Source organism: Fukomys damarensis, unplaced genomic scaffold, assembly GCF_012274545.1.
Source record: "Fukomys damarensis isolate Sample0158 unplaced genomic scaffold, DMR_v1.0_HiC HiC_scaffold_29, whole genome shotgun sequence".
In the NCBI taxonomy this organism is placed as follows: Eukaryota; Metazoa; Chordata; class Mammalia; order Rodentia; family Bathyergidae; genus Fukomys; species Fukomys damarensis.
Window position 1 is genome coordinate 2,019,559 of NW_022900941.1, and position 26,983 is coordinate 2,046,541.

At 37.3% G+C, this 26,983-nt stretch overlaps 1 protein-coding gene across 4 annotated transcripts in view; it reads right to left on the bottom strand.

The window, feature by feature from the left end:
• Uggt1 (UDP-glucose glycoprotein glucosyltransferase 1) overlaps positions 1–26,983 on the bottom strand; it is a 129,598-nt gene that overhangs the window by 71,374 nt on the left and 31,241 nt on the right. For all 4 annotated transcript variants that reach the window (XM_010637631.2, XM_010637630.2, XM_010637632.2 and 1 more), the window contains exons 5-13: positions 19,996–20,108; positions 17,524–17,698; positions 15,902–15,998; positions 14,997–15,075; positions 11,389–11,489; positions 10,168–10,267; positions 8,907–8,967; positions 5,719–5,810; positions 1,044–1,194 (exon numbers count right to left, since the gene is read on the bottom strand). In XM_010637631.2, the coding sequence (XP_010635933.1) occupies positions 1,044–1,194; positions 5,719–5,810; positions 8,907–8,967; positions 10,168–10,267; positions 11,389–11,489; positions 14,997–15,075; positions 15,902–15,998; positions 17,524–17,698; positions 19,996–20,108 (969 nt within the window). The remainder of the gene's footprint in view (positions 1–1,043; positions 1,195–5,718; positions 5,811–8,906; positions 8,968–10,167; positions 10,268–11,388; positions 11,490–14,996; positions 15,076–15,901; positions 15,999–17,523; positions 17,699–19,995; positions 20,109–26,983) is intronic.

Consider the following 26,983-nt stretch of genomic DNA (forward strand, 5'->3'; position numbering starts at 1 on the left):
ATGGGCCTGGGATGTAGCTCAGTGGTTCTGTTTCCTGCCTCACAAGCACAAGGTCCTAAGTTTGATCCCCAGTACCAAAAAAAGAAAAAGTTACTTCCAGAAAATATCAATAAATGAGATAAAATTATTATTTAGAATGCATGGTTTTTAATCAATTTATGCTAACAATCTAATGCCATATTTACGTTGTTGCCCATACTCTTTATAAGTAAAACCATTTGCAACAGGAAAATGAAAAACTTAACAGTGCTCATCAAAATATGCAGTGAGAACTCCAGTAATGACCGCCTACATTCTACATTATTTCTCAATAAAACCCTAGGTACCTAGGGTTTGCTAGCCACATCAGTTCTGCCCTGGTGACCACCCACAATGGCACTATACCAACATTCTGTTTTATAGATGAACCACATTCAAAATGAATTATGTAGAAGTTAGAACTCTTCAAAAAAAAAAACAAAAACAAAAACAAAAAACGCCAGGCAGGGCGGCACACACCTGTGATCCCAGCTCTCCCGAGGCTGAGGCAGGAGGACTGCTGTGAGTTTGAGACCAGCCTGGGTTACACAGTAAGTTCCAGGGCAGTCTCAGTCTCAACTACATAGTGAGACCCTGTCTCAAAAAAGCAAAACCAAAAACAAAAACTCAGAGATTATACAGCAGGTAATTAACTAAAGTCCTATTATTAAAAAAGGTTATTAACTAAAAATTATTTTTAATAGCATGTTTGAATCACAAATGCCATAAAATCATCGAAGACCTGCATGCAACTAGGAAAACACTAAATACTCTTTCCTAAGAGGTACTCAGCTGAGTCCTACAGCAAAGGAAAAACCATTGTCTTAACCTTAACAGCCAAACAACTCAACTTTGTGGAGCATTTAGGGCACTACTTTATTAATTACTCACGGCCCCACATAAGCAGTTATGAATCACTGATGGCAAGGAAAGAGATGGTGGAGATAACTCTCATAGAGACGAACGAGAGAGCTACAATAAAGACAGACGTGTGGAGTGCATCCCCCGCCCCCGGCAATACTCACGGAAATAGCTGGACTCCTGATGTCAATGGCATATCCAGCCTCAGAGGGCTGGGTGTTCAGCTTCAAAATATTATGCAGAGAAAGGCCTTCTATTCTGAGTCTATGAAGACCCTCCATGACCCGGGCTTCATTCCTCAATACATCCAACAGACTGGAGGAAAAACAGTAACATATAAACAGTAGAAAAAAAAACTTTTAAAAAATTCCTTGCCATGAAAAACACTACTAATTCAAACTCAATGCTAATTCAGCCCAAGAAAGCAAAAAAGGAAGTGTTCTTTCATCTTATCAAGGTACACAAGACAGAGGACATGCTTCTGGCTCTTCTTTATTTATTTATACTTTTCAGTTACAGATAGGGAGGGGCAGGTAAGGGAAGGGGAGGAGGGAGGGAGGGAGGGAAGAAATACACAGATTAATTGTGCTCTTTTTAAAAGCATGAAGTGTAGGCTCAGTGGTGCCACAGCTGCCTGGCAAGTGCAAGGTCCTGAGTTTGATCCCCAGTTCCACCAAAAAGAAAAAAAGAAAAAAGAAAAGCATGAAAATAAAGTGTAAATTTATTCCCTCCCCCCGTTCCTCCCCCGCCCCTGCAGTACTGAGGATTGAACCCAAGGCCTTCATACTGAGCTACATCCCTATCCCTTTTTTTTTTTTTTTTTTTGAGACAGGGTCTAAATTGTTAAATTCCCAGGCTGGGCTCAAATTTAAGATCCTCCTGCTTCAGCCCTCCAGAATGATGAGATTGTGAGCCTACAGGCATGCTCCACCACGGCAGCATTTCTTACAACTGTATATGAATCTCTAATTATCTCAAAATAAAGTCTAAAAACACACACACAAAAACTACTTTATTATTTCTGTTTAATGTACGCTTCAATATCAGCATCAACTGGCAGAGGCCCACAGAGAGAAAAGTATGAGAAGATGGCTGAGGAGGCAAAAAAGAAAAGGAGAAGGGCACCTCTATGATGCAATAAATGAGCATAAGACCTTAACAGAAACAATGCGTGTTATCTCATTAGCAAAAGCTTTTGTTCTTTTTTGGGGGGTACTGGGGATCAAACTTGGGACCTTGTGCTTGCAAGGCAGGCGGTGGAACCACTGAGCTCAATCCTGGCCCCAAAAGCTCTTGTTCCTATTACTGTGAAGCCACAGTATCAATAGTACTGATTTTAAATACATAGATAAAATCTGAATTCTCAGTCAGGCGAACTGGTGCACATCTGTAATCTCAGCACTTGGGAGGGTGAAGCAGGATGCTCATGGAGAGTTCAAGGCCAAACTGGGCTATACAGCAAGACTTTGTCTCAAAAAACAAACAAACCTCTAGAACTTTATCTTGAAAACTGAAACACTGTACCCATTAAATAATTCCCTTCCTCCTCCCCATCCAGTAGAATAGAATTTTAACCATTTCTAAATCAAATACCTGAATTATTTAGTAGTTAGTGTTTGCAAAACCTCAAGTCAACACTACGTTCCTAAAACATGGGTATGGGACAGTATTTCTCTCCCTCTGCTCCAATTGTTATTAATAACTGGGTAGGCTTTAAGTGTCTGTTAGTTGGAAGAGCTTATTTCAATTTAAACAAAGGGAAAGACATTTTAAATATCAGAATTAAGTTAACTTTGAATTTATACTAAACTGGAAAGACTATACTTTCACAGGTGATGTGAGCCTTAATGAAAATGTCAGTTGTCTTTAAGTCACTGCTCGGCTTCAGAAATGAACATTTCACTTGCTTGATTATGATAGGAATGCTGACTGATATTACTTGGTGCTCTATCTACATCTCCTTGGAACTTTAAGATATATATAATGAGAGCAGTATTAATAGTGAGTTGTACTTCTTTAAAATATTATTTATTTATGTTTTTTGGTACTGGGGATCAAACTCGGGTCCTTGTGCTTGCAAGGCAGGTGGCAGAACCACTGAGCTAAATCCCCAGCCCCACCTTTAAAATATTAAGTTGAGGAAACTCTTTAATGTTGTCTCATGTGTATGTTGCTTTGCTCCGGTGAGGGGGGAGTCCTGCAGGCTGAGTTCAGTGTCATGAAACACACCTGATTAATAGTAGGTGAGACTACACTATACAAATACGAGGTAGACAGTGGAGCTGACACACTAAAAGTGTAAGTTGTTACATGGGCATTTTCTACCTCCTTTTCTGTCAGAGTATTACTTTTTCCAGCTTTTACTCTTATTTGTGAATAAAAAGGAAATGAGAGCCTGAGGTTAAAACTGAAAGTACTGTTTTGTTAAAAATCAAAAGCAGTAGGTACAAAGAAGTGATCTGTCCTGTTCATTTGTTTGGACAATATGTCCAAACAATATTGATGAATATTTTAATTTTCCTGAATAGTCCTCTTGATTTTGTTTCATAAAAACAATTTGTTTCCTCCAAAAGGCAAAATGGCCTTGTAATTTTTTTGCAGGGGGTGGTCTGAGACAGGGTCTCACTATGTAGTTGAGACTGACCTGGAACTCACTATGTAGCCCAGGCTGGTCTCAAACTTACAGTTATCCTCCTGCCTCAGCCTCCCGGGGGCTGGGATTACAGGTGTGCGCCACCACACCCGGCCTGGCCTTGTAATTTTTAAGAAAATAAACATGTCACTTTATCTCAGATACATAATTTCAGGAATCTATTGAAAGTTCTGACTCAGGGCTTTTTAACAGTCTAAGCAATTGTTCATTCTATTTTGGAAGTTCCATCTACATAATTCTTTGGTGCCCTGAAGAATTATTAGCTTGGCAGCACCATTAAAGCTTCCCAGATGGCAGTCTCTGGGGCACATGTGTCACTACCTAAGTCACACCTGTTAGCTTCTGTAACTGTGACCCTGCGGTGGGATCTGTAATTCTTTAAAGGAAGATTTTTAGATTTGCACTTGATCTTTGTTTGTGTTTTGTTTTGTTTTTTTTACCTGATTACTTCTGACCATGATATTGTTATCAGAAAAGTGATTCTGTGTTTCATGATGCAGAGCCATCAACAGTAGTTTCTGGGAAGAAGAGAGCGAGCTTACAAGGGGTGCTGTTCAGCATTAAGGGGTGATTGGCTTGGGAAACGCTCTTCCCCTCAGATGTAAAAACAAGCAAAAGCCCTTGTTCAAGGTATTCACTTTTTTAAAAAAGTATTTAAAAAGGAAATCATGAATTACATGTCACTCTTCATGCTGGTCTTGAGACATTAAAGCTAGAAAACTGCTTTTAAGTTCTGTATGCTTGTATCATTCTAAATGTGGTATATTCAATGACAGAAGGCAGTTTAATGGACTCAGTAGTACTTTGATGTGTACATTTTTCCATTTTTTTAGTGCTCAGTGTTGGATGAATTTAAAATCTTATCTGTGGATAGTTTCTACATGGTAAATGATTCTTGCTTATTAACTTTTGTTTAAAACTTAGAGCTAAGCTTTCAAAAACAGACGGAAACATTTACCAGTAATAAAACTTGTGGTATAGTATTTTTCTCTGATCCTTTGAAAACTATTCTTTGTAGTAATATACATGAATTTCTATTTTTAAGGCATTTGAAAACAAATCTCAGTACATTAAAAAAAACTATTCTTGTTGGAAAGGAAATTACACTATCTTTGAGAAACAAGGACATCCGTATCCAGGTCAGTATGAGAAGCAGCATCCCCAGCTGTGTTTATGCGGTGGTTTATGTCTGGGTACCTCTGTTTAAGGATCAAGGCTGTTTGTATTTTAACATCTCCACACTCTTTCAGGTTAAGATGTATTACAAAAATGGTCTGAGGAGAATACACTTGATAAAAAGTAAATTAAATAGGAAAGTCCAACTTTTCTTTTTTGAAAAGAAAACTTACTCATCTTCACACCTTAGGTAACAGGTACGCATTTTAAAGCACTGGTTCATTTGCCTTTTTAAGAAACCATATTAGTCATTAAATGGCTTGGGGGCAATTTATTTTTCAAGTTAATAGAAGCACTTATTTGTGAAGTTGTCAAGAGGTTGTCAGGTTCTGATTCAAAAGAAATGTATCTTGGATGTTTAAGAGAAAAAAATAAAACAAAATCTTCTGTTCATTTGAAAAAAGCCTACGTATTCCAACTTTAAAATTTGTAAATTTATTTTGGATAACCTCTACCTGTACTTTTGTTTTACTCTGTTGCTATATAATTAGATATCTGGTGGCAATATTTTTATCAAATTGAAACTGTATAGGTTTTTAAAATAAAGACATTTTAGAAAAAAACAAAAAAATCTGAATTCTACCTGGATGGTAGAATCCAGGGGGTGGATGGCCACCCCTTAATCATAGAGACAATTCAGTGCTATTTAGTCTTGATTTTAGTTTAGTCTTACATTTAAAGAACAAAAAGCAGGTATTCAAATAATATTGCCTGCTGAGACACCAGAAACAACACTCTGAATAAACCTGCTTTGGGCTCTTTCAGAAGCAGAAGAATCTGCTCTTTTATGTTTCTATAGTTAGCATGAAAACTACAGCTCTAAAAGGGCACCCTTGAGAAGGCCTCAGGCCTTGAGGACATACTGTAATACAACATGGAACTGGATCATCTGGCCCGCCTCCACACTTCCACGGGGCCTGGGAAGCCACTAGCCTTCACCTTACACAGCATCAGAGAGTCGACTAACTGAACGTGCCACACAAACTTATAAAGAGAATAAAAATCCATACCTGAATATATCCTGTGTATCTAAATCAATATGAAGTCCATTGATGAAGAGAGCTGAATCTCCAGGCTGTAATCCTAAAGTTCCCTTGAAATACTGAAAAATTTTTTAAAAATTACAAATTATTAGGAAGCAATAACTTTCTACGTTTCTGGGCTTTATTACCCATACAAATCTTGACTATCTATGGCTGGGTCAAAATGTTTTTCTATGTATGCCCGAAACCCTTCATGGATCTACCACACTGTTTCCTTTAACGTCAGAGGCAAGTAGATAAGCCAAGGGCGGAGGGTCACTTTTCAAAAAAGGGACTGTGAATAATATAGGATTAAGTACACAAATTTTATTTCTATTTATTTATTTATTTATTTATTTATTTATTTATTTATTTATTTTGTACTGGGGATCGAACTCGGGTCCTTGTGCTTGTAAGGCAGGCGGCGGAACCACTGAGCCAAATCCCCGGCCCTCTATTTAATTTAAAAATATAACAAGTTTCTTCATGCCCCAAGATACATTAGTATACTGTACTTTCAGTTTCCTTTGGCAATAATACTTCTCAGAACTATCTGCAAGGAACTGAAGCTAGCATTTTTTTTTATCTTAAACCAGATATTAAGGGAATAGACAGACATGTTTATTTGTTCTTTGCTTAGGAACAAAGTCCCTCATAACCAAATAAATTGGCTCACCTCCTAAATACAGTATTAAAGACAGAAGTCAGCTATTAAAGGGGATTCACAGTAAGCTCTTCCCCTCTATCTAGCTACAGAGGCTCTGGAATTCCCCTTGCCTCTGCTCGCCACTGGCAGACAGAAGGGCAGAAGGCTGCCACCCTGGCCTTTTCATACTTCCATTGCTTCCCCTATTTGTGATGTCAACCAAGGTTGCGGTAGGAGTCAGTAAAAGCTGGACCCCTCGATGAAGTCCAGGAATACAAACCCCCAAAAAAGGATTCTGAGCTGCTGCACTAAGGATAGCACCCAGTGCAAGACCTGTCCTCAGTGGAACCCTTCACCTATTTCTCCCCACAGTGGTGGCAGCCCTGCACACAGGCGTGCAGTCCGAGACCTGCCTGAGCCAATGGAAACAGCACTCTGATTCCATGCTGTGGCTCTATTAAATAATCACCTTTCTGCTTAATTCTTTCTTCAAAGGAAACTGCAACTATTATTTGTATTTTTGAGAAGAGATGAAATTAATCAGATAGTAGAACAGTCCATAATCCCTTAAGAACCCAGGGCTGGGAAAAGGAAAAGAAGGAGCTCCTTCTCTCCCCAGTAGTCAGGGGACTAAGAAAAAAATGTAAGATCTAATAATGCACAGGGAAAACAAGGAAGCGAGGAAGCCACAGCTCCTGCTTCAATGGTGAGGGAGGTTACAGGATAACAGCAAAATATACACATATTTCAAACATACACTATAATACCACAAATATTTATCAATTTTTAAAAAAGAAGATAACGGAGAGCTGTGTGAACGAGAATGGGTTTTCTTCCATGAGGGGAGAACTCCAAACTCACTCGGACTGCTCTGGTCTGGTAAATGCAGTCAGGTAATTCCTGGATCTGGACGCTGGCTGTATAAATGGGCTCATTTTGGGAAAATCCAGCACACTAAAGACTTAGGAATTATCCAGGAATGGTGGTGCACGCCTGTAATGCCAATATTGAGGAGTCTGAGCAGAAGGACTGTGAGATTAATGCCAGCAAAGAACCTGCCTTAAAGAAAACAACAGTGTTCTGTCTTCCTTGGTAAGGAAGCTCTAAAAGTAAAACAATATTTTATATTTTCTGAAAATTAAAAATTAAATATAAATTATCAATAAAGTTTCCTTCAATTTAGTAAATGTTTGAAAAATGTTTATTTCTAAGATGTATTTCATGAACTAATATCTTACACTTAAACATTAAGGAAATTTGAGCTAAAGATAATGAACTAAACATGAGCATTTTTTCCCCTCCTAAAACTCTACTTGTAAGAAAGGATTCATCTAGTTATGAGGCCACAGGCAAGGAGACCCAAAGGGAAGAGAACAAATTTCAGCGGCCAGAAGGGAAGGTGGTGAGTTTAACTGTGCAAGCGGGTCTGAGGGCAGGAATGGGAAGGAGAAACCCAGTTACTTTGTGGACGCTTCACTCCAGAGAGACAGGGGCTCAGGGCCTGGCGGAAAGAACCACCTGGGCGCAGGGCCCCCCACGGAAACTGGAGGACTAACGGTGTACCACCAAGTTCTTCCTCCCAGGGCTTCTATAATCCTGGCAGCGGACCTCACTCTCTAGGAAGATTAGCAGTTCAATCCCTAGTACTGCAGAAACAAAACAAAATGAAAGGAGGTTTAATCCAGGTGTGCTGGTACACACCTGTAATCCCAGCACTCAGGAGGCTGAGGCAAGAGGATCACTCTGAGTTCAAGGCCAACCTGGGCTATAGTGAGTTTAAGGCCAGATTGAACTACATAGCAAGACCCTGTCTCAAAAAAAAAAAAAAGAAGGGGCTGGGGATTTAGATAAGTGGTTCTGCCACCTGCTTTGCAAGCTCTCGGTCCTGAGTTTAATCCTTGGTAACCAAAAAAAGAAAGAAAAGAAAAGAAAAACCTAAATAAATAAATAAATAAATAATCCAAAATGAAAGGAGTTAAAAGAAGGCCCTGGAATGCCCGGTATGCACTAAAGCAACCAGTCAAAATTAGAGAGGATCACAGCACAAAATACCAGAAAGATGGAAAGATGGAACAAGGGCCAGTATGAGGTAGTGGTGAAACACTGAAAGGTCAGCAGTGAGAGAGAGAGAAGCCTCATCCTCACAGTAGAAGGCCAAAATGAAAGGTCTGACAGTAAGAAACAGAACACCAATTTAAGCATGCTAGAATACTATCAGAGAATCACCTACAATTTGAAAGTGGGTGTCTCTGGGAAGGGAGACATAATTGGATAAGATATGTGAGGGGGCTGTTTTTCTAAATGATGTGGCAGCACTGCCACGTGGACCTTTCAATGATGTTCATATTCAACTCTGATTAAAAACTAAAAATATATAGATTACAGAAATGAGCAAAATAATACCATCTTTGATAAAAGTTAACACTAATAAATGTCATGTATTAAGCACAGATTTCATCTTTAAAAATATAATAAAAAAATAAAAATACAATAAAAGGTAGAAAAATGAGTATTTTCCATTGGTTAATACCTTCTGATTCTCTTCCACTTCAGTTCTAAGTTCTGAACTCACAGCTGTTTTTGTTATCACTCTATGGGATAAAAATATCATCAGTATATAGTCTAACATTTGATATAAATGTCTTCTATGTTCCTATTTTTGAAAGTATGAAACATGTTGTTCAATAAAAGATAGAAAACTAGAATGGACAACCTCCAACCTTTACAATTAATGTACATATTTTTCCTTACTATAAGATATAACATCAAAGAAAACTAAGATGGGAGTTTTTTGTTTGTTTTTGGTTTTTTTGAGACAGGGTCTCACTATGTAGTCGAAACTAACCTGGAACTCACTATGTAGCCCAGGCTGGTCTCGAACTCACAGCGATCCTCTTGCCTCAGCCTCCCGAGTGCTGGGATTACAGGCATGCACCACCACGCCCGGCTAGATGGGAGTATTTTACAGCAAGTACAGCTGTCTCTAAATTCTTAGTTGAATATACTAATACTCAAACACAAAGGGTAAAGTTAAATAAACTAAAGCAGCGAACTTTTCATCTTCTGTAAGCACTGATGGCAGAGAAAGAATCCTCCTTGTATATCCTAATATGTCAGAAAAGATCTCTTAGATAGAACTTATAAATTATATTGCTAAAAATTTTATTTACAAAGCAGCCCATATCAAAAAACTTCATTTAGTGCCTCCAGAAAAAGATTGGCAGTAATTTACATCAACAGTGTCTGAAAATCTGGCTTCTAAAATAATTTGCCTTGCATGTATGAGATGTAAATGAAAATTATACAACAGAAAGCAATGTTTAAAAATTCCACATCTTACTCCATCACTATGAACAAGTCACTTAGCCTGGCCAGCTCTATTTCTTCAGCAGTATTACTAAGATGATACACATACAGGAAGCAATGGCTTGGGCCAGACTCCCTAGTCGTCACATCAGCATATGCTGCATTCTGCGACGCATCCAATCCCAAAAGGCAGGTACTGCTATTCTATTGCTAACAGAAATGAGGGAGAGACATCATTTATTTGTGGATGTTAACATAACTAGTAAGAGGCAGCACCAAAGCAGCACCTGTGTCCATCTCTTCAACCACACAACGCAGTCTTGCCCACTCCTCAGAAACACAACACCATGTGCACGAGTGGTGGTGATAAATCTTTCTTTTCTAAGCATTTTCCTATTTTAATTATATCATTTAGCAAGTAAACATGAAGACAAATGGGTATAATGTTAAATAGAAGAATATATCAAGGCTTTACTTTATATTACCTGGCTTTGGTGGGAAAATTCTGACTAACATCCTTCATAACCACCAAAGCTAGCTCTGCAGGAGCAGCCAAGATTCGGGCAGCAGTCTGGAAACTGAGGTCTGTAACAATGCCAAGTGGAGTTTAGAGGGTATTAATCTAATGCAGTGAAAAGCAGAAAATATTTAGGCTTATTTCCCACTATGCTCTTGCTAATAAAGAACTCCTTAGAATGCAACCATTCCACAGAGAGTTCATGGTTTAGTTTCAGTTCACTCACCTCATGGCTCCATAGTGTTCACTGAGCCATTCCTGATCTAGTAACACATTTAGCAAAGGCTAAACTGAGCCCAAACCCTTTTTCTTCTTCTCAATTTAAAATGTATCACAAGCCATGAGTGGTGGTGCACACCTGTAATCCCAGCAGTTGGGAGGATGAGGCAGGAGGACTGCCACTGAGTTTGAGGCCAGCCCGGACTACATAGTGAGTTCAAGGCTGGCCTGAACTACATAGCAAGACCCTGTCTCAAAAAACCAAAAGAAACATAAATAAATAAATAAAATTATCACAAAATATAGCTTAAGGCATTTAGCAAATTATGGTGGAAATTTTTTGATAAATCATTCTTTACACAAAAGCACATATACATTCTACCTCTTATAAACTTTCAGCATTCTACAGATATACAGTTTAAGAAATGTAGGGCCAGGGATTTAGCTCAGTGGTTCTGCCGCCTGCCTCATAAGTGCAAGGTCCCGCATTTGATCACCGGTATAAAAGGAAAGAAAGAAAGGAAGGAAGGAAGGAAGGAAGGAAGGAAGGAAGGAAGGAAGGAAGGAAGGAAGGAAGGAAGGAGGAAAGGTATATATACAGGAGCATAAGACTAGATGTGTTTCTAGTATTCCACGACTCTGCATATGGTCAGAGAGAAGGTTCTGTACTCATTTATATGTATTACTTCAATCGAATGTTATTTGTCTTCAAAGTATTTGCTGCTTCTCTGATTAATCATAATCACTCTTATCTTTAAAATTTGCAGTACTCTCCTAATCGTGCAAATATACCCAAATTTGAATTCTGCATGTTTTAATACCACCAAAAGAAGGCCAATGATCCCTCTACATTTTTTTTTTTTTTTTTTTTTTTTTTGGTACCAGGGATTGAACTCAGGTCCTTGTGCTTGCAAAGCAGGTGGTAGAACCACTGAGCTAAATCCCCAACCCCTCTCTACATTTTTATTACCTTGTAATTGCCAAACTTTCAAAGGTGCCATTTCATTGGTGCTCTCCACAAGATGCTTTCTGAGTTCTTTCAACTGTTCAGTCAGCTCAGGATGCAGGTCTCTGAAAGAAATAAAAGCAGTCCTTTTCTCACAGCACACTTAGACAGAAGAGAGCTCCAACTTCATTTTCATGATGTTCTCTCTCAAGCCTAAGAAAATTTCATCTATACAGGCAGAAAAAAAAATTTCAGTACAGTAGTTTTCCTCCAAAAATAATAAACACATTGTAAGTTAAACCATCATAAAATTTACAGATTAAATCTAAATCACGTAACAGAAAATTTAAAAAGAGGTGATAAAAATATTGATTTCTCTGCTTCTAAGTGAAAGACTGAAACAATTGGTCACACACACACACACACACACACACACACACACACACATATATTTCTTGTGGGTGTGAGTGGGTGTGGTAACGGGGATCTAACTAAGAACCTTGCACTTGCCAGGCAGGTGCCGCGCCACTGAGCTACATCCCCAGAGATGACATGTTATAGTACATAAGTATTTACAGCATCCAATTCAACAGCATCAGATATAGGTTAAATAAGTCTTGTGAACTAATAGTACAACAGCATCATGTATTGATCTGGGGACCATTTCATAAATAATAAATGCCCAGAATCAAAGATTTGTTCATTTTAATGCAAAATGGAAATTGAAGAGACTTACATCTCTGTTATTTCTAGAAGTCCCTAAAGAACATACACCAAAGTGTTGGGAAGTTCTTCCAAATCTACTTTACAGCATTATGTGCAATTAAGCTGTTATAACATAACTGCAGGGCATAATTGTTGGGTCCATTTTCTGGATCTTATAAAGTACCTGGAAAATAGACCTCTTGAGAGAACAAAGTTCATACAGATTATTGGAGAAAGACTATATACTCAAGCAAGATCGTTTTTTGAAGAGGTAACTTGAAACTCCAAGAAACACCTCATGTTTTCAGGTTTGTTTTTTCGGTACCAGGGATTGAACTTGGGGCCTTGTTCTTGTGAGGCAGGCAGCGGAGCCACTGAGCTAAATCCCTGGCCCCATCTCATGTTTTTATATGCTTGCAGAAAACTGATATTTTAACTGTAGTTTTATATATAGTATTAATGCTTTTATGTATTTCAGAATTTTTGTGTTAAAAACAATGTTTTAAATGTGTTAATTGTTGAAGTTTAGGTATGCAGGTACCCAGCGTGCTAAAAGTCACTTATGTTTCAATATGTGGGCAATATTAACATGCAACTCTAGTTTTACATTTTTTTCTTTGAAAACAGAAGATAAATCACTAGAATAGTGATTCTTTAATGGAGGGTAAGGAGACTAAAAGCAGGTATAGGTGGGACTTGAGCTTTACCTGTAGTGCTTTATTCACCCGTTCTATTTTTAAATAAAAGAAGCCTTATGTTGGAGAAACATAGAAACTCTGATAAATAGTTCTTTGGGATAGCAAAGCAGTGTATCTATCAACAGTCAATTTGGGTGGTGAGCCCATGGGTATATATTGTTCTCCATATTTTTCACAGATATTTTAAAATCCAAAACTAAAACTGAAACAAGCAATTGCTGTCAGTCCCAAGATGAATTTCTTTCAGCCTACAAGCTCTTAAATCCTTTAGTCACATGAACACAATTCAAACTAAACACAATTGTAAGGTTTTATCTGGAAATAGTGTACAAACCATTTCAAAGCAGTAAAACAGTTACCAGAGAAAGAGATATATAACATTTAGGTCAGACAGACAGATGGCTGAGAGGAGTTCTGTTCTTTCAAATGCCAGAAACTCAATTTCTTAGCTGCAACCTGCGGCCAACATAAATATTCACTCAGGTCTTTCACTTTCAAACAACCTAGTTACCACAACATTCTCCATAATAAAACATCAAAAATGGTTCAATTATTTTGGATAGCTAAATAGCTATTTTGAATGTCCAAAAGGAAAATGTCTTCAATGTTATACGTAATATATTTATGTTGAAAATGCATAACATCATGCTATCAAAAACCCTACAAATATGAATACGCAAAAGACTATGAAAAGGTGGATCAAATAAAAGTGGTACCTGACTACACACTAATGACACCAAAGCTGATGAGGGGCTGTGTCGTGGTGACGTTAGCACTCTAGGAGGCTGAGGCACAAAGACGCTAAGTTTGAGCCCCATCAGGCAGCTTGGTGATTCTGCAAGACCTGCTCTCAAAATTTTAAAAGTAAACATTTTAAAAAGGCTGGAGATTCCACTGCCTGCCTCACAAGCACAAGGACCCCAGTTCCATCTCTGGTATCCCCCCCAAAAATAGGCTGGAGATGTTGCTCACTGAGAAGGTCCTCAATTCAATCCTTAGTACTGTAAAACTATAATAAATAAATAAAATAGAACCTGCTGATAAATAAGAAATGTACATATGCATAGAAGTAACTCAAGGTGTCAATAGCAATTCAACTTGAACTAAAACATAACCTGATTAAATCATCTCATTTAGCCAAATGTCAAGGCTGATGTGCATGAAACTGCCTTCAGTATACACTCTATACATGAATGTAGTCTACTGAAAATAAATAATAAAAGCACACTGCAGATGTGCTAATTAAAATTTCTACGTAAAGAAGAATTCAGGGCTCTGCAAAATTATCAAGCCAGAACAAAATAACTGCAAAAATAAAAGTAATAGCTAAAGGGCTGGGGATTTGGCTCAGTGGTTCTGCTGCCTGCCTAACAAGCACAAGGGCCTAAGTTCAATCCCCCAAAAAGTAAAGTTCAATCCCCCCGCAAAAAGTAATAGCTAAGACAACTTCTCAGCTACAAAATATTACAATACTTTTATAAAACGGTTATACATCTATGAAACTTTAAAAATTCCACCATCAAAAATATTTTCAATTCCTTGCCAGACATTATTGTGCACATCTGTAATCCCAGCTACTTGGAAGACGGAGGCAGAAGGACCACAAGTCCGAGGCCAGTCTGGACAACCTGGGGTTAGAAAACTAAAGAAAAACAAAGGGGGACTGGGGATGAAGGTCAGTGGTGGAGCCAACTGCAAGGGCCTGGCATCAATCTCCAGTGCCAGACAAAAAATGCTGTCTATAAAATGCACTTCAACAATCACATCTTTCATATTTTTTTCAGATGTTTAGAATAAACAACCAAGACTACTCTAATTTAAAATACATTATTTCTCCCCTTGAGAAAAAAATTACATGAAAGAAGTTAACTTATCCCATTATTCAATAAAAAAAAAACAGCATCCAACTTTATGCCATCAAATGAGGGAAAACTATAACCAATTTAAACCACAGTCAGGACACAGTGTCATGTGTTTAGGGCTGGGGATACAGCTCAGTGCCAGAGGCCCGGGGTTACCTCCTCAGCACTACGAAAACAACACAAAGCAAAGCATGAGAAAAAAAATAACATGTTTCAAAATACCTGGAAATACAAACATGACAATAAAAGTGGGTATTTCTCCATGTAGATTTACGTATGTCAATACCTCAGTCAGTAATGGAAAGATGACGCTAAGAATGCAAGGAAGCCTGGAGAACAGAGGGTAGATATACCGTTACACACGTACCTTAGCCTTCCAAAGAGAAACCCTTGAACTTCATCAATGGGATCATTTTCACCAATGACTGTAGTATTTACCTCAATTCCTATAAAGAGATAGTAAATACATGTCTAACGGATCAGATTAGAAATGAAAATGGTTTAACCTTGTAACATTTGACTAATGTAAAAGTCAGAAACACCCGAAATTTTAATGACATTTAATTAATGTTTGCAAAAGATCTTTAAATAAATGTGTTTCAATAGTCCTTGTGTTCCTTGTTTGTTTATTTGAATAGTCCTAGGTACTGAAACCAGAGGCTATGTTGAACTACCGTTCCTAGCCTTTTTTATTTCTTAATTTGAGACAAAGTCTCGTTAAGTCACTGAACTGCCCAGGCTGGGCTCAAACTTGTAATCCTACTGCCTCAGCCTCCCAGAGTGCTGGGATTACAGATGTGCTCAGAAAGAATATATTTTTATTTTAAACTTTAGAAAATTTTACAAGCTAAAAGTTTCAAAATTAATAGCTTTTAATATTATGGACAAAGAATTTTTCAAAGACAAAATTCTGAAGAATTTGCAGTTAGGCAAATTAATCCTAAATATAACTATTTTAGGGGGAAAAAGATGATGAGGTATTAGCTTATTAACCATTTTTTTCATTACCCAAACTGAGCATTTTTGTTTTAAATGAGCTTAAAAAGAAATAAAAAAGCATATAAAGCTCAACTGATATAATAAATTCAAAACCCTATAGTATTACAACAGGAAGAACCCACAGTAAAATGTTCTAAGTTCAAAAAATAAAACAGAACAAGATTCAAGCATAGGCTCATCATTCTCCAAAATCTATTCTTTTTCATGATAGAAACAAATTCCCCTTAACTCACAGTAACAGAAAACATACTGGTCTTATTTTTACAAATTCACCTTTCACCTGAGTATCGTCCTTGGCCTTGTACTCAGTGCTCTTAATGGCCAACTCCACACCGTAGCCAGAGAGGTGCACTGGCTCCTTCCTGGGATTCTGCAAACAGAGCAATTATTTCACCATCACCACCTAACTTGTTATGGTTACAACATGCTCAACACGGCTTGTCAGCACTGCATGTAGTAGACATCATCTGTGATTGTGCAATCAAAATATCACTTTTTATAGAAACTATGTATAAAGAGAGTTTATTAAACACCAACAATCACAGCAGCACATAACCTACCATTTAAAAATGTATTCAATTTTCCAAAAATCAATTCAAAGTTTGTTTTCCTCTCTAAAAACAAATCCTAGTTTTGTTAGTATTTTGTATCTTGTCCCAACTGTGGAAATGAGAATTCCCAGAAAGACATAAAATCAGAATTTTTCACAATGGATTATTGAAAGGGCAAGGATTCCAAACTATATGAGGACATAGAGAATGAGAAAAAGAAAGTGCAGAACAGAAACAGCAAGTCTGAAAACTGGTGTGACTCAAACATGAAATGCTCTGTTAGAATTAGGCTGACCATGTGCCACAGGCTCACCACCACCCCAAATGATGACGGCCCTTCAAAACTTTTAACCTTTAATACTGGCAATGGGCCTGGGGTTCAGAGGCAAAAGAGGAGTTTTCAAAAACTGCACTGCAATACATTTGTTTCTGTTCATTCAAATTGTCATTTAAATTTTTTGGGTTTTTTTTTTTTGAGACAGGGTCTCACTATGTAGTTGAGACTGACCTGGAACTCACTATGTAGACCAGGCTGGTCTCAAATTCAGAGTGATCTTCCTGCCTCAGCCTCCCCAGTGCTGGGATTACAAGTGTGCGCCACTACGCCCAGCTCATATAAATTTTTTGACTTGTATAGTCTAGGCACCTAATATTGACTGAACTTATAATAATCATAAATATTTTAAATGCTAAGGGTTACACACTTAATTCTAAAGCAATTCTGTTTGATTTCACCTTTTTTTTTTTTGTACCAGGGACTGAATTCAGGACCTTGCACTTGCAAGGCAGGCAGTGGCAACACTGAGCTATATCCCTGGCCCTTCACTCCTTTTTAGAAACTGTCTCCCTCTCATCAAATGAAAGGGTGCCAAAAACAATAAAGAAACAAAAAGGGTTGAAAAGAAACTGAATTCAAGAATCAATTCTGTATTATCATGGCTACATTAAATTTAGAAGAGATTTTATATATATAATTTTGAAATAAAATCAGGCCACTTTTTTTTTGAGACAGGCTCCCACTATGTAGCTTAGGTTGGCCGTGAACTCGCTATGTAGTCTAGGAAGGCCTCAAACCTGGATCTCGGGCCTTAGCCTCCCAAGTGCTAGGATTACAGGCATGCACCACCAGGCTTGGCAAAATTAGGTCACTTCTTGCATATAATTCACATTTCTTGAGAAAGGCAAGCAAGGCAATGGCATTTCAGATCTGATAAAAAGTACTGAATTTCTCTAAAAAGCATTTCAAATAACAATTATTTCATGAGGGAAATTATTAGCTGATATTCTAAAGTCATGCTTGGCAAATGAATATTCAAAACACTTGTAAAATAAATCAATACTTACAGATACATAATGTCTGAACACATAGTTGATTTTGCCTGCATTGCTTTTTGATACAAGTTGATGGTGGAAACTAGAAAATTCTTGAAGGCCTATCTCAGAGTAGAAAATCACCACTGGGCTTTCAGGATTTGATGAAGGATACCTGTGATCTCCTTTGAACAATAAAGGTTTGGGTCTGGAAATAAATGTTACAATTTTTAAAATTTTCAATGTAAAAAAATTTTAAGCACTTAAAACAAAACCAGACAAAATGTCAAGTATAGCTATGATAATTTAAGATTACAAGTATACTAATATAAATCATATTACACTCAAATAGTTTTCACTTAGAACATTGTCATGTGAGTCTTGCTTGTGACTGCAAAAACTAAAAGTATACTACACAAACATTAATTATAAAATACAGACTTGTATAACAATTGTTACCACTCCCTAGTGAAAGAAAACCAAGTCAAGGTGAGGAGGCTTTAGGGGGGAATGGGATAAAATTAAATTAAATTAAATGTATTTTTTAAAAAAGAGAGGCTGGGGATTTAGCCACCACTGCCTGCCTCACAGGCAAGGACCCAAGTTCAATCCCCAATACCAAAAACAAAAGGAGAGAGCCAGGGATTTAGCTCAGTGGTTCCACACCTGTGTCACAAGCACAAGGTCCAGAGTTCGATCCTCAGTACCAAAAAGAGAAAAGATAACCGAGGTAGAAAAAGAATACATACCCAAATCTCACAGTACTAAGCCTGTAGTATTTTTTTATCATATAGAATAGAATTATTATTTTATCTGAAACATAAGTACAAATAATGCACAAAGCAGAGGATGACTTTGAGCATATAAACTGACAATTATAATACTCTCCTCTCTCCTCTCTCCTCTTCCAGTAGTTGTAACATTTCAGTTTTTCTTATAAAATTTTAAACTTTTCCAAAAAAAGGAAAAAAGAAAACCAAAAAATCTTCTCTGGGGAAGCATCAAGACTTTAATGGATTTTAATGTGTGGCCTACCAATCTCTACTATGATAAACTATTTGACAGAAGGCAAAGATATCCATTAATAGCCTTACAAAAGCAAAAAAATGAAAAAGCAAAAGGATTGAAAGGACCTGACAATGCACCAGTAAGTCATTCTTACTTAGGTTTTTATGCATGTGTTAAAAATATTGAGGTACACCTACATGAGCAAAACGGAATGATGCCTCTTGCAAAAGTAAACTATACTTGTATAAATTTAAAACCAAGAACAAAGTCTTACATGATAAATGCCAATATATTAAAAAGTAGCTACTATCTCTTAGAAAGATGTCACTATTACTCTTTTATCAAGACCTGAATTATGGTTGCAATAAAGTTTTAAAGAATTACACAGTCATCACTGTTACTCCCTGAAGTGAGCACATTTAACCACGGCACTATTCCATGTGTGCTCACAGCTGGTTGCCTTATACACTGTTTATCAGCTGCCAGCCTGAGGAAGGGGTACTAATGCCATTTAAGGGGCAGAGGACACATTCTAGGCAGCTAATGTCACTTATGAAGACTTAGACCAACACACTTCCATTAGCATTTCTCACATCTATAGCACACCGTATTCATAGCAGCTTTAGAGGGGATATAAAGGGGTTGCTGCTATAGCCAGACAGCAAAATAGACACCTATTACAGCTGTCCACCCCAGGAAATGTACAACTCGCTAGGCAAAAAACACCTAACTCATAAAATACCAATTTTATATTTGAATCAGCTTACAATTACCATTCAAATAGGCTACTTTAAATCTATTAATATCATTACTTCAGGCAATGGCTTTCATACACACAGTATTCTTTGCTAACCTAATAATAAAGCCTACTTAGACTCGCAGATAAAGTCATTACTAAATTAATGGGAATAGCAAACACTCTTATTATCTCCATTTGCGTGAAAAGGAAAGAAAAGTTACTTGTCCCATTTCACAAAACTGGGCCAGGGATGCAGCTCAGTGGTGATGTGCCTGCCTGACAAACACAAGGTCTTGAGTTTGATCCCCGGTGAAGAAAAAAACAAACAAAAAAAAAACCCACCATTTCATAAAACTATTTTTTTCTTTCTCATTAAGTTTATTGGCACTTTCCAGATACACAGTATTCATAAAACTATTTTTTGCCGGGCATGGTGGCGCACACCTGTAATCCCAGCACTTGGGAGGCTGAGGCAGGAGGATCGCTGTGAGTTGGAGACCAGCCTGGGCTACATAGTGAGTTCCAGGTCAGTCTCAATTACACAGTGAGACACAGTCTCAAAACAAAAAAACACCAAAACAAAACATAAAACTATTTTTAAGTGCAGCTGAGATGCATATTTAGTCACTCTGAATCCAGAATCCATACTCTAAACTATTACACCTAGAGACCACAAAATAGAAAAGTCAGAAGGTGAACTTACCACAGAAAAAGGGCAAGGAGATGCTTGGATTTAAATGAAGAAACACACAACCTACCTTCCAGACGCTGTTAACAGAAGGGTCTCCAGGACACCAAAATCACAAGTCTTCTCTCCATGCACGGAGAAAAATGAATTACATCCTTCTGGTGGAGGCTCATCAGCCGCTACCTGTCATGTAAACCACAGTGTCTATTCTTTAGCATTTCTAATCAACTCTGAGATAGAATCATGTATGTTCTAAACACATGATTAAATTATGACAAACCACTACCATTAAAGGCAAAAATTAACATCTACGGAACATCGGGCCAGTGGTCTTCATTATGTTACTGAGTTCTTCCTGCATCACCAGGAGGTAGTTGCTAGGATCACCGCCAACAGAATGTTAAAATTTGATCTTTCAAGATCAATACCTATCAATTATGACAATCAATGTAAATGGACTCCTCTCACCAATCAAGACACAGATTAGCAGAATGGATTAAGAGACAAAATCCAATGGTATGCTGTACACGAAAAACACATTTAACACAAAAAGAAATTCACAACTAAAAATCAAAGGATGGAAAACAAACCCATGTAATGGGAACCCAAAAACAAGCAAGAGTAGCTATGCTGTTTTCAGATAAAGTGAATTTCAAGCCAACACTGATAAAAAGAGGCAAAGAAAGACATTACATATTGTTTTTTTTTTTTTTTTTTTTTTTTTTGTACCAGGGATTAAACCCGGGTCCTTGCACTTGCATGGCAGGCCACCGAGCCGCTGAGCGAAATCCCCAGCCTAAGACATTACATATTGGTTAATGGAACTAGTCAACAGGAAGAGATAACAATTATAAACATACATGCAACAACCATATTACACCCAACTTCATAAAACAAACTCAAGTGGACATAAAAGATCAGATAAACAGCCATGCAATTATAATGGCAATACCCTACTAGCACAAATGGACAAAAACAAAAAATCAACAAAGAAATATCAGAGTTGAAACCAACCTTCAAGCAAATGGACGTAATATACAGAAAGTCACCAACTTATGAACATCTGAGTTTTCACAAATACAAATGGACCTTCAATTTGGATTTTTTATGCTTCGTGTCAAAGGTGTATTGTATATTTGTATCAAAGGTATATAAGATGCACCTTGTTGGACATATGAACGAATCTGACTTACGAATGTTCTCCTTGAACAGAACTCATTCGTAAGTTAGGTACTTACTATAATGTTTCACCCAACAATAACAGAATATACATTCTTTTGGGATGCACTTTCTCCAAAATACACCACATACTACCTGATAAATCATGCCTAAATAAATGCTAAAGAATGAAGATTTTGCCATGCACATTATCAGATCATAATGCAATGAAACTAGAAATCAACAGCAAAAGAAAACACAGAATATATGCAAACATACGGAAAGTAAACAACATAGTTTATTCAAATGAATAGGTCACAGGAGAAATTAGACAGTTTCCAGAATTAAATGACAATACCAATACAACATACCAGAACTTATGGACACAATGACAGCAGTCTGAGCCTGGTTTGGTGATGCCTGTAATTTCAGCACTTGGGAAGCAGAAACAGAAGGATCACTGTGAGTTCAAAGCCAGCCTAGGCTATATAGTGTGTTTAAGGCCAGCCTGAATTACATAGTGACATCTATCAGAAAGAAAACAAAGCAAAGAAAAGCAAAGCAAAGCGAAGAGAAAGAAAGCAGGCAGGCAGGCAGGTAGGCAAGCAGTCCTGTGAGGGATGCTGCAGCAGTGAATATCCACATCAGAAAAATAGAACAATGCAAACCTAAAACTTGTAGAAGGAAGAAAACCACAAAGATATGAGCAAAAATTAATGAAATGGAGACTAAAAATAAACAAAAAGAATCAATGAATCAAAGAACTGGTTCTTTGAAAGAATAAAATAGACAAACCCTTAGGCAATCTTACTGGAAAAAAAAAAAAAGGAAAAGACAAAAAATAATTCAATTAGAAATACATGAAGTAAAATTATAATGGACCCTGCTTAAATTCAGAAAATTATTAGACTACTTCACAAACATATAACTCAAACAATTTGGAAATGAGAAGAAATGGAAGGATTCCTAGGTACATATGACTTGCCAAAATTGAACCAACACTTAAAAATCTTGAATAATATAATAACAGGCAATGAAATTGAAGCAGTAACAAACAGCAAAACAAACAAACAAAATCTACCAACTAAGAATAGTCCAAAACGTGAAAGATTTACAGCCAATTTCCACAAGAATTTCAAGGAAGATCTAACACCAATATTCCTCAAACATTTCAACAAAATTGAGAGAGACGGAGTACTTCCAAAATCATTCTTGGAAGCTAACATTATCCTGATCCCAAAACCAGAGAAGTATCCAACCAAAAAAGAAACTATCGGCCAATTTCTCTAATGAATGTAGATGCAAAAATCTTTAATAACAAAATACTGGTAAACAAAATGCAACAAATCATCAAAAAGATCATATACCATTACCAAATAGTCTTCATCCCAGGAATGCAAGGATGGTTCAACACAAATAAAGATAAATGTAATTCATCATATGAACAGAAGCAAGGACAAAAATCACATGATTATCTCAATAGATGCAGTAAAAGCCTTTGACAAAATCCATCATCTATTCATGATTTTTACAAAAACCCTAAAGAAAATAGGTATAGAAAGTTTACCTCAACACAGTAAAAGCCATTTGTGAACAATCTCCCGATAACATCATATTAAATGGAGAAAAACTGAAAGCCTTCCCTCTAAAATCAGGAGCAAGACAAGGATGTCAATTAACACTTCTGTTCATCATAGTCCTCAAAACATTAGCCAGAGCAATCAGGTAAGAGAAAGAAATAAAAGGGATGTGTGTAGGAAAGGACAAAGTCAAAATATCATTATTTGTAGATAACATGATCCTTAGAAGATCCAAAAATGGATTACCTCGAAGGGATTAACTAAATTCAGCCATATAACAGGATACAAAATAAAGACACAAAAATCAATAGCATTCCTATACACTAAAAATGATCTCATTGTAAAAGCAATTAGGAAAACAATGCCAAAATAATATAAAAAAATTAAATACTCAAGTATTTAGCTAAGAAATGAAATACCTATAAAATGATACATATATCACTCTGAAAAAGGAAATTAAGAAAGTTATCAAAAAATGGAAAGATATTCTGTATCTGGATAGGCAGAATCAACATGATCAAATGGCTATACTTCCAAAACTGATATACAGATTTAATGCAATCCAAATCAAAATACCAATGGCATTTCACGCAGAACTAGAGAAAACAATGCAAAAATTTGTATGGAATCATAAGAGACCCAGAATAGCAAAAGTAATTCTGGGTAACAAAAGCAAAGCAGGTGGCATCACAATGCCAGACTTGAAGTCATATTATGAAGCTACAGTGATTAAAACAGCAATAGTACCGACACAAAAACTGGCATGTGGATCAATGGAGCACAATACAAGAAGCACAAATAACTCCAGGCACATACACCTATTTGATCTTTGACGGAGAAGCCCAAACATACACTGGAAGAAAAACAGAATCTTCAATAAACAATGCTGGGAAAACTGGCTACCACCTGCAGAAAATTAAGTCTAGATCCATCTATCTTACCATGTACTAAACTAAAATCAAAATGGATATCTAAATGTTAAAAAAGAATACCACTTAATATGCCAGAATATAAAACATGTACAACTCTTAAAGACCTAGGTACAGGCAAGAATTTTCTGAACAGAACCTTACTGGCATAAGAAATACCAATAATCAACAAATAGAATCATATCATATTACAAAGCTTCTGCACAGCACAGGAAATAATCAACAGAGTAAAGAGATTATCTACAGAATGGGGAAAAATTTGCCAGCTATTCCACAGAGGACTAACATCAAGAATATGTAAAGAGGGCCGGGTATTTAGCTCAGTGGTTCGGTGGCCTGCCTCGCAAGCGCAAGGACCCAAGTTCGATCCCCAGTACCAAAAAAAAAAAAAAAAACAATATGTAAAGAATGAGCCGGGCATGGTAGTGGTGCACGCTTGTAATCCCAGCACTCAGGAGGCTGAAGCAAGAGGATCGCTGTGAGTTTGAGACCAGCCTGGGCTACATAGTGAGTGAGACCCTGTCTCCCCACAAAAAAAGAATATGTAAAGCACTCTGGAGGCTGAGGCAGGATTGCCTGAACTATGTAATAAGACCTTGTCTCAAAAAAACCACAAACCAAAACAAAACGGGGTGGAGGATATTTCATTGGATGAAGGGATAAATTTGGTGAGGAGGAGGAATGTGAAAGAGAAGAGAGGCTCTAGGGTGCTAAAGAGATGTATTCATTCCCTGGCCCAAGGCATCTGTGTTTTGTGGATTCCAACTAAACACTAGCAAAGATCACTACCAAAAGCACTGAACTGCAACACACAGTCACTGCTACTACAACACAGAGAACAAGCACTGACAGATTTGTTATTTTCTTTTTTGATTTATTTTGAAGGAGTAAAAAAACACAAACCCAATTTAGATTTCTGTCAGCTAATGGACCACCAATGGCACTGCGGAAGCCACTTCACCAGCGGTCACACAGTGCTTCCAGGACACATCCACTCTTAGCATCCCTGTCCCACAGGCACCCAGAGTTGCAACTCAAACGCCTTCAAGGCAAGGCAAGAAATGAAACGAGTGAAGCAGGATGGAAGAAGACTATCGGATTGGGAGAAATGTCTCAAATTCCAGGTGACCACTGCCTTTGGGAAATACGAGACAATGTTTGAAGGCAGCTGGCAAATATACAAGATCTCCTAAATTTAAAAATACTAACAACTAATTTCAGCAAAAGATTTATTTGGTCTGAAGAGAAATCAAAGTATTAACAACTAATTTCAATGTCAAGAGAAAATAGAATTGTACATGCCAGTGGGGAGAAAAGACAGCAGCCTTTGTAGATGACTGAAAACTGAGGCTACAGGTAAAAGGAAACGTAGATAAGCACTTAATTCTAGTTGGTAGTTTCTTAAGGGGGCACAGGTTAACCATTCTGAAGCCACTGTGCATATACAAAAGCAGGAGAGGGGGTAACTGTAATGGAAAACGACCTTAGCCAAGTGGTCATGGTCAGTCTAAATCATGATGACAGTGTGTGTGTGTGTGTGTGTGTGTGTGTGTGTGTGTGTGTGTGTGTGGCACGCAAGCACTCTGGCAAGCTACATCCCCAGCCCATGTACTCCTAATTTTGATATTGTCTTCCTTACAAAAACTCTGAAGGGCACACCAGAAAAACCCAAATTTAGTGATGTTTTGATTAATGCCAACCTGTATTCAAACCTGTCAATATCATCAAAACAAGAAAGTCAGAAATTATCAGAGACCAGAAGAAGAGAAGATATGATCACCAAATGTAGTATCTTGGATGGAATTCTGGAACCAAAAAAGCAATAAAAACTGGTGAAAATACTGGAGTTTAATTAGTAATAAAAATATACATATATAGCCGGGCATGGTGGTTCACGCCTGTAATCCCAGCACTCGGGAGGCTGAGGTAGGAGGATCGCTGTTAGTTCGAGACCAGCCTGGGCTATGTAGTGAGTTCCAGGGCAGTCTCAACTACATAGTGAGACCCTGAGACCCTGTCTCAAAAAAACAAAACTATATATATATATATATAAAATTACGACTTCTCAAAATAAAAACCCCATCAAAATATAGTCAATCAAAATTATTAAACACTTCTTAGAAGTAGTACAAATGGCCAATAAATACATGAAATATTGCACATCATTGGTGGCCAACAGGAAAATAAAAGTTAAAACTATACTGAGACACCATCTTACCCTAGAAAAAATGGCTATCATCAGAAATTCTAATAATAGCAAATGCTAGTGAGGATATATGGAAAAAGAACTCTTCCGCCTTACTGGTGGTAATGTAAACTAGTACCTAGTACAACCACTATGGAAAGCAGCGTGGAGATTCCTCAGAAAACTAAAGATAAAAATTCCATTTTGATCCAGCTATCATCCCTGTAGCTATCTTCCCCAAAGAGTTAAATCATCATATTACAGGGACACATGTATGCCCATGTTTATAGCAGTACAATTTATAATAGCGAGGTCTTAGAAACAGCCATCTGTTTATCAATAGATGAGTGAATAAGGAAAACGTGATATTTATGCAAAATGGAGTACTACATTGCCATAAAGAAAGATAAACTTGAGGCAAATGTTACGACTTGATCTTGATGTTCCTTCAAAGCTTAATAATGCAGTCATACGTAGACCTTTGAGAGATGACTAGATCATGGGTGTGTGATGCTGGATAACGGTGTGTGATAACTAAACTGATTTAGCATAGCTCTGGGTGTGGGTAATGGAAGGCCCACCCTGGGTATGGCTGGTACCAATAAATGGGTCTATACCTAGATAGAATAAAAAGGGAAACATGGAAGGCAAGCTTGTTTCTTGCCTCCTGCCTGCTCTGCCATGGACTAACTTAGCTCCTGTGAGGCTCTTCTGCCATACTACCCTGCTTTTGGAGCCAGCCAACTACGAACTGAAACTGAGCTAAAATAACCTTCCCTCCTTTAACTTTGGGTGTTGTACATTTTGTCCCAGCAATAAGAAAAACAAATAGAACAAATGTTAAGTGAAGTAGGTCAGACACAAGCTCAAATATCACATGGTTTCTCTTATGAGAAACACACACACCCACACCTCTTGCAATTGTAGATGCCAAGGTAATTTGTATTAATCTCATGATGTCTCAATAAATTTAATATTAAAGTACTTATACAAGTTTTTCTTTTCCAGATGTATACATTTTTTGGCAGACTCTGAACATAAACAAAGAACAAAATAGAAGAAACATAAATAAGAAATAGGGAGGGAGAAGTTCAAATAGTTCCTTGTTTCAAAAATATTTTGATTTAAGCTAATTTATTTCATTTATACTAATAGTTTATCTCAGATTGCTGAAAAGAAAGGTTTGTGTTATTATCTGTTTCTTTT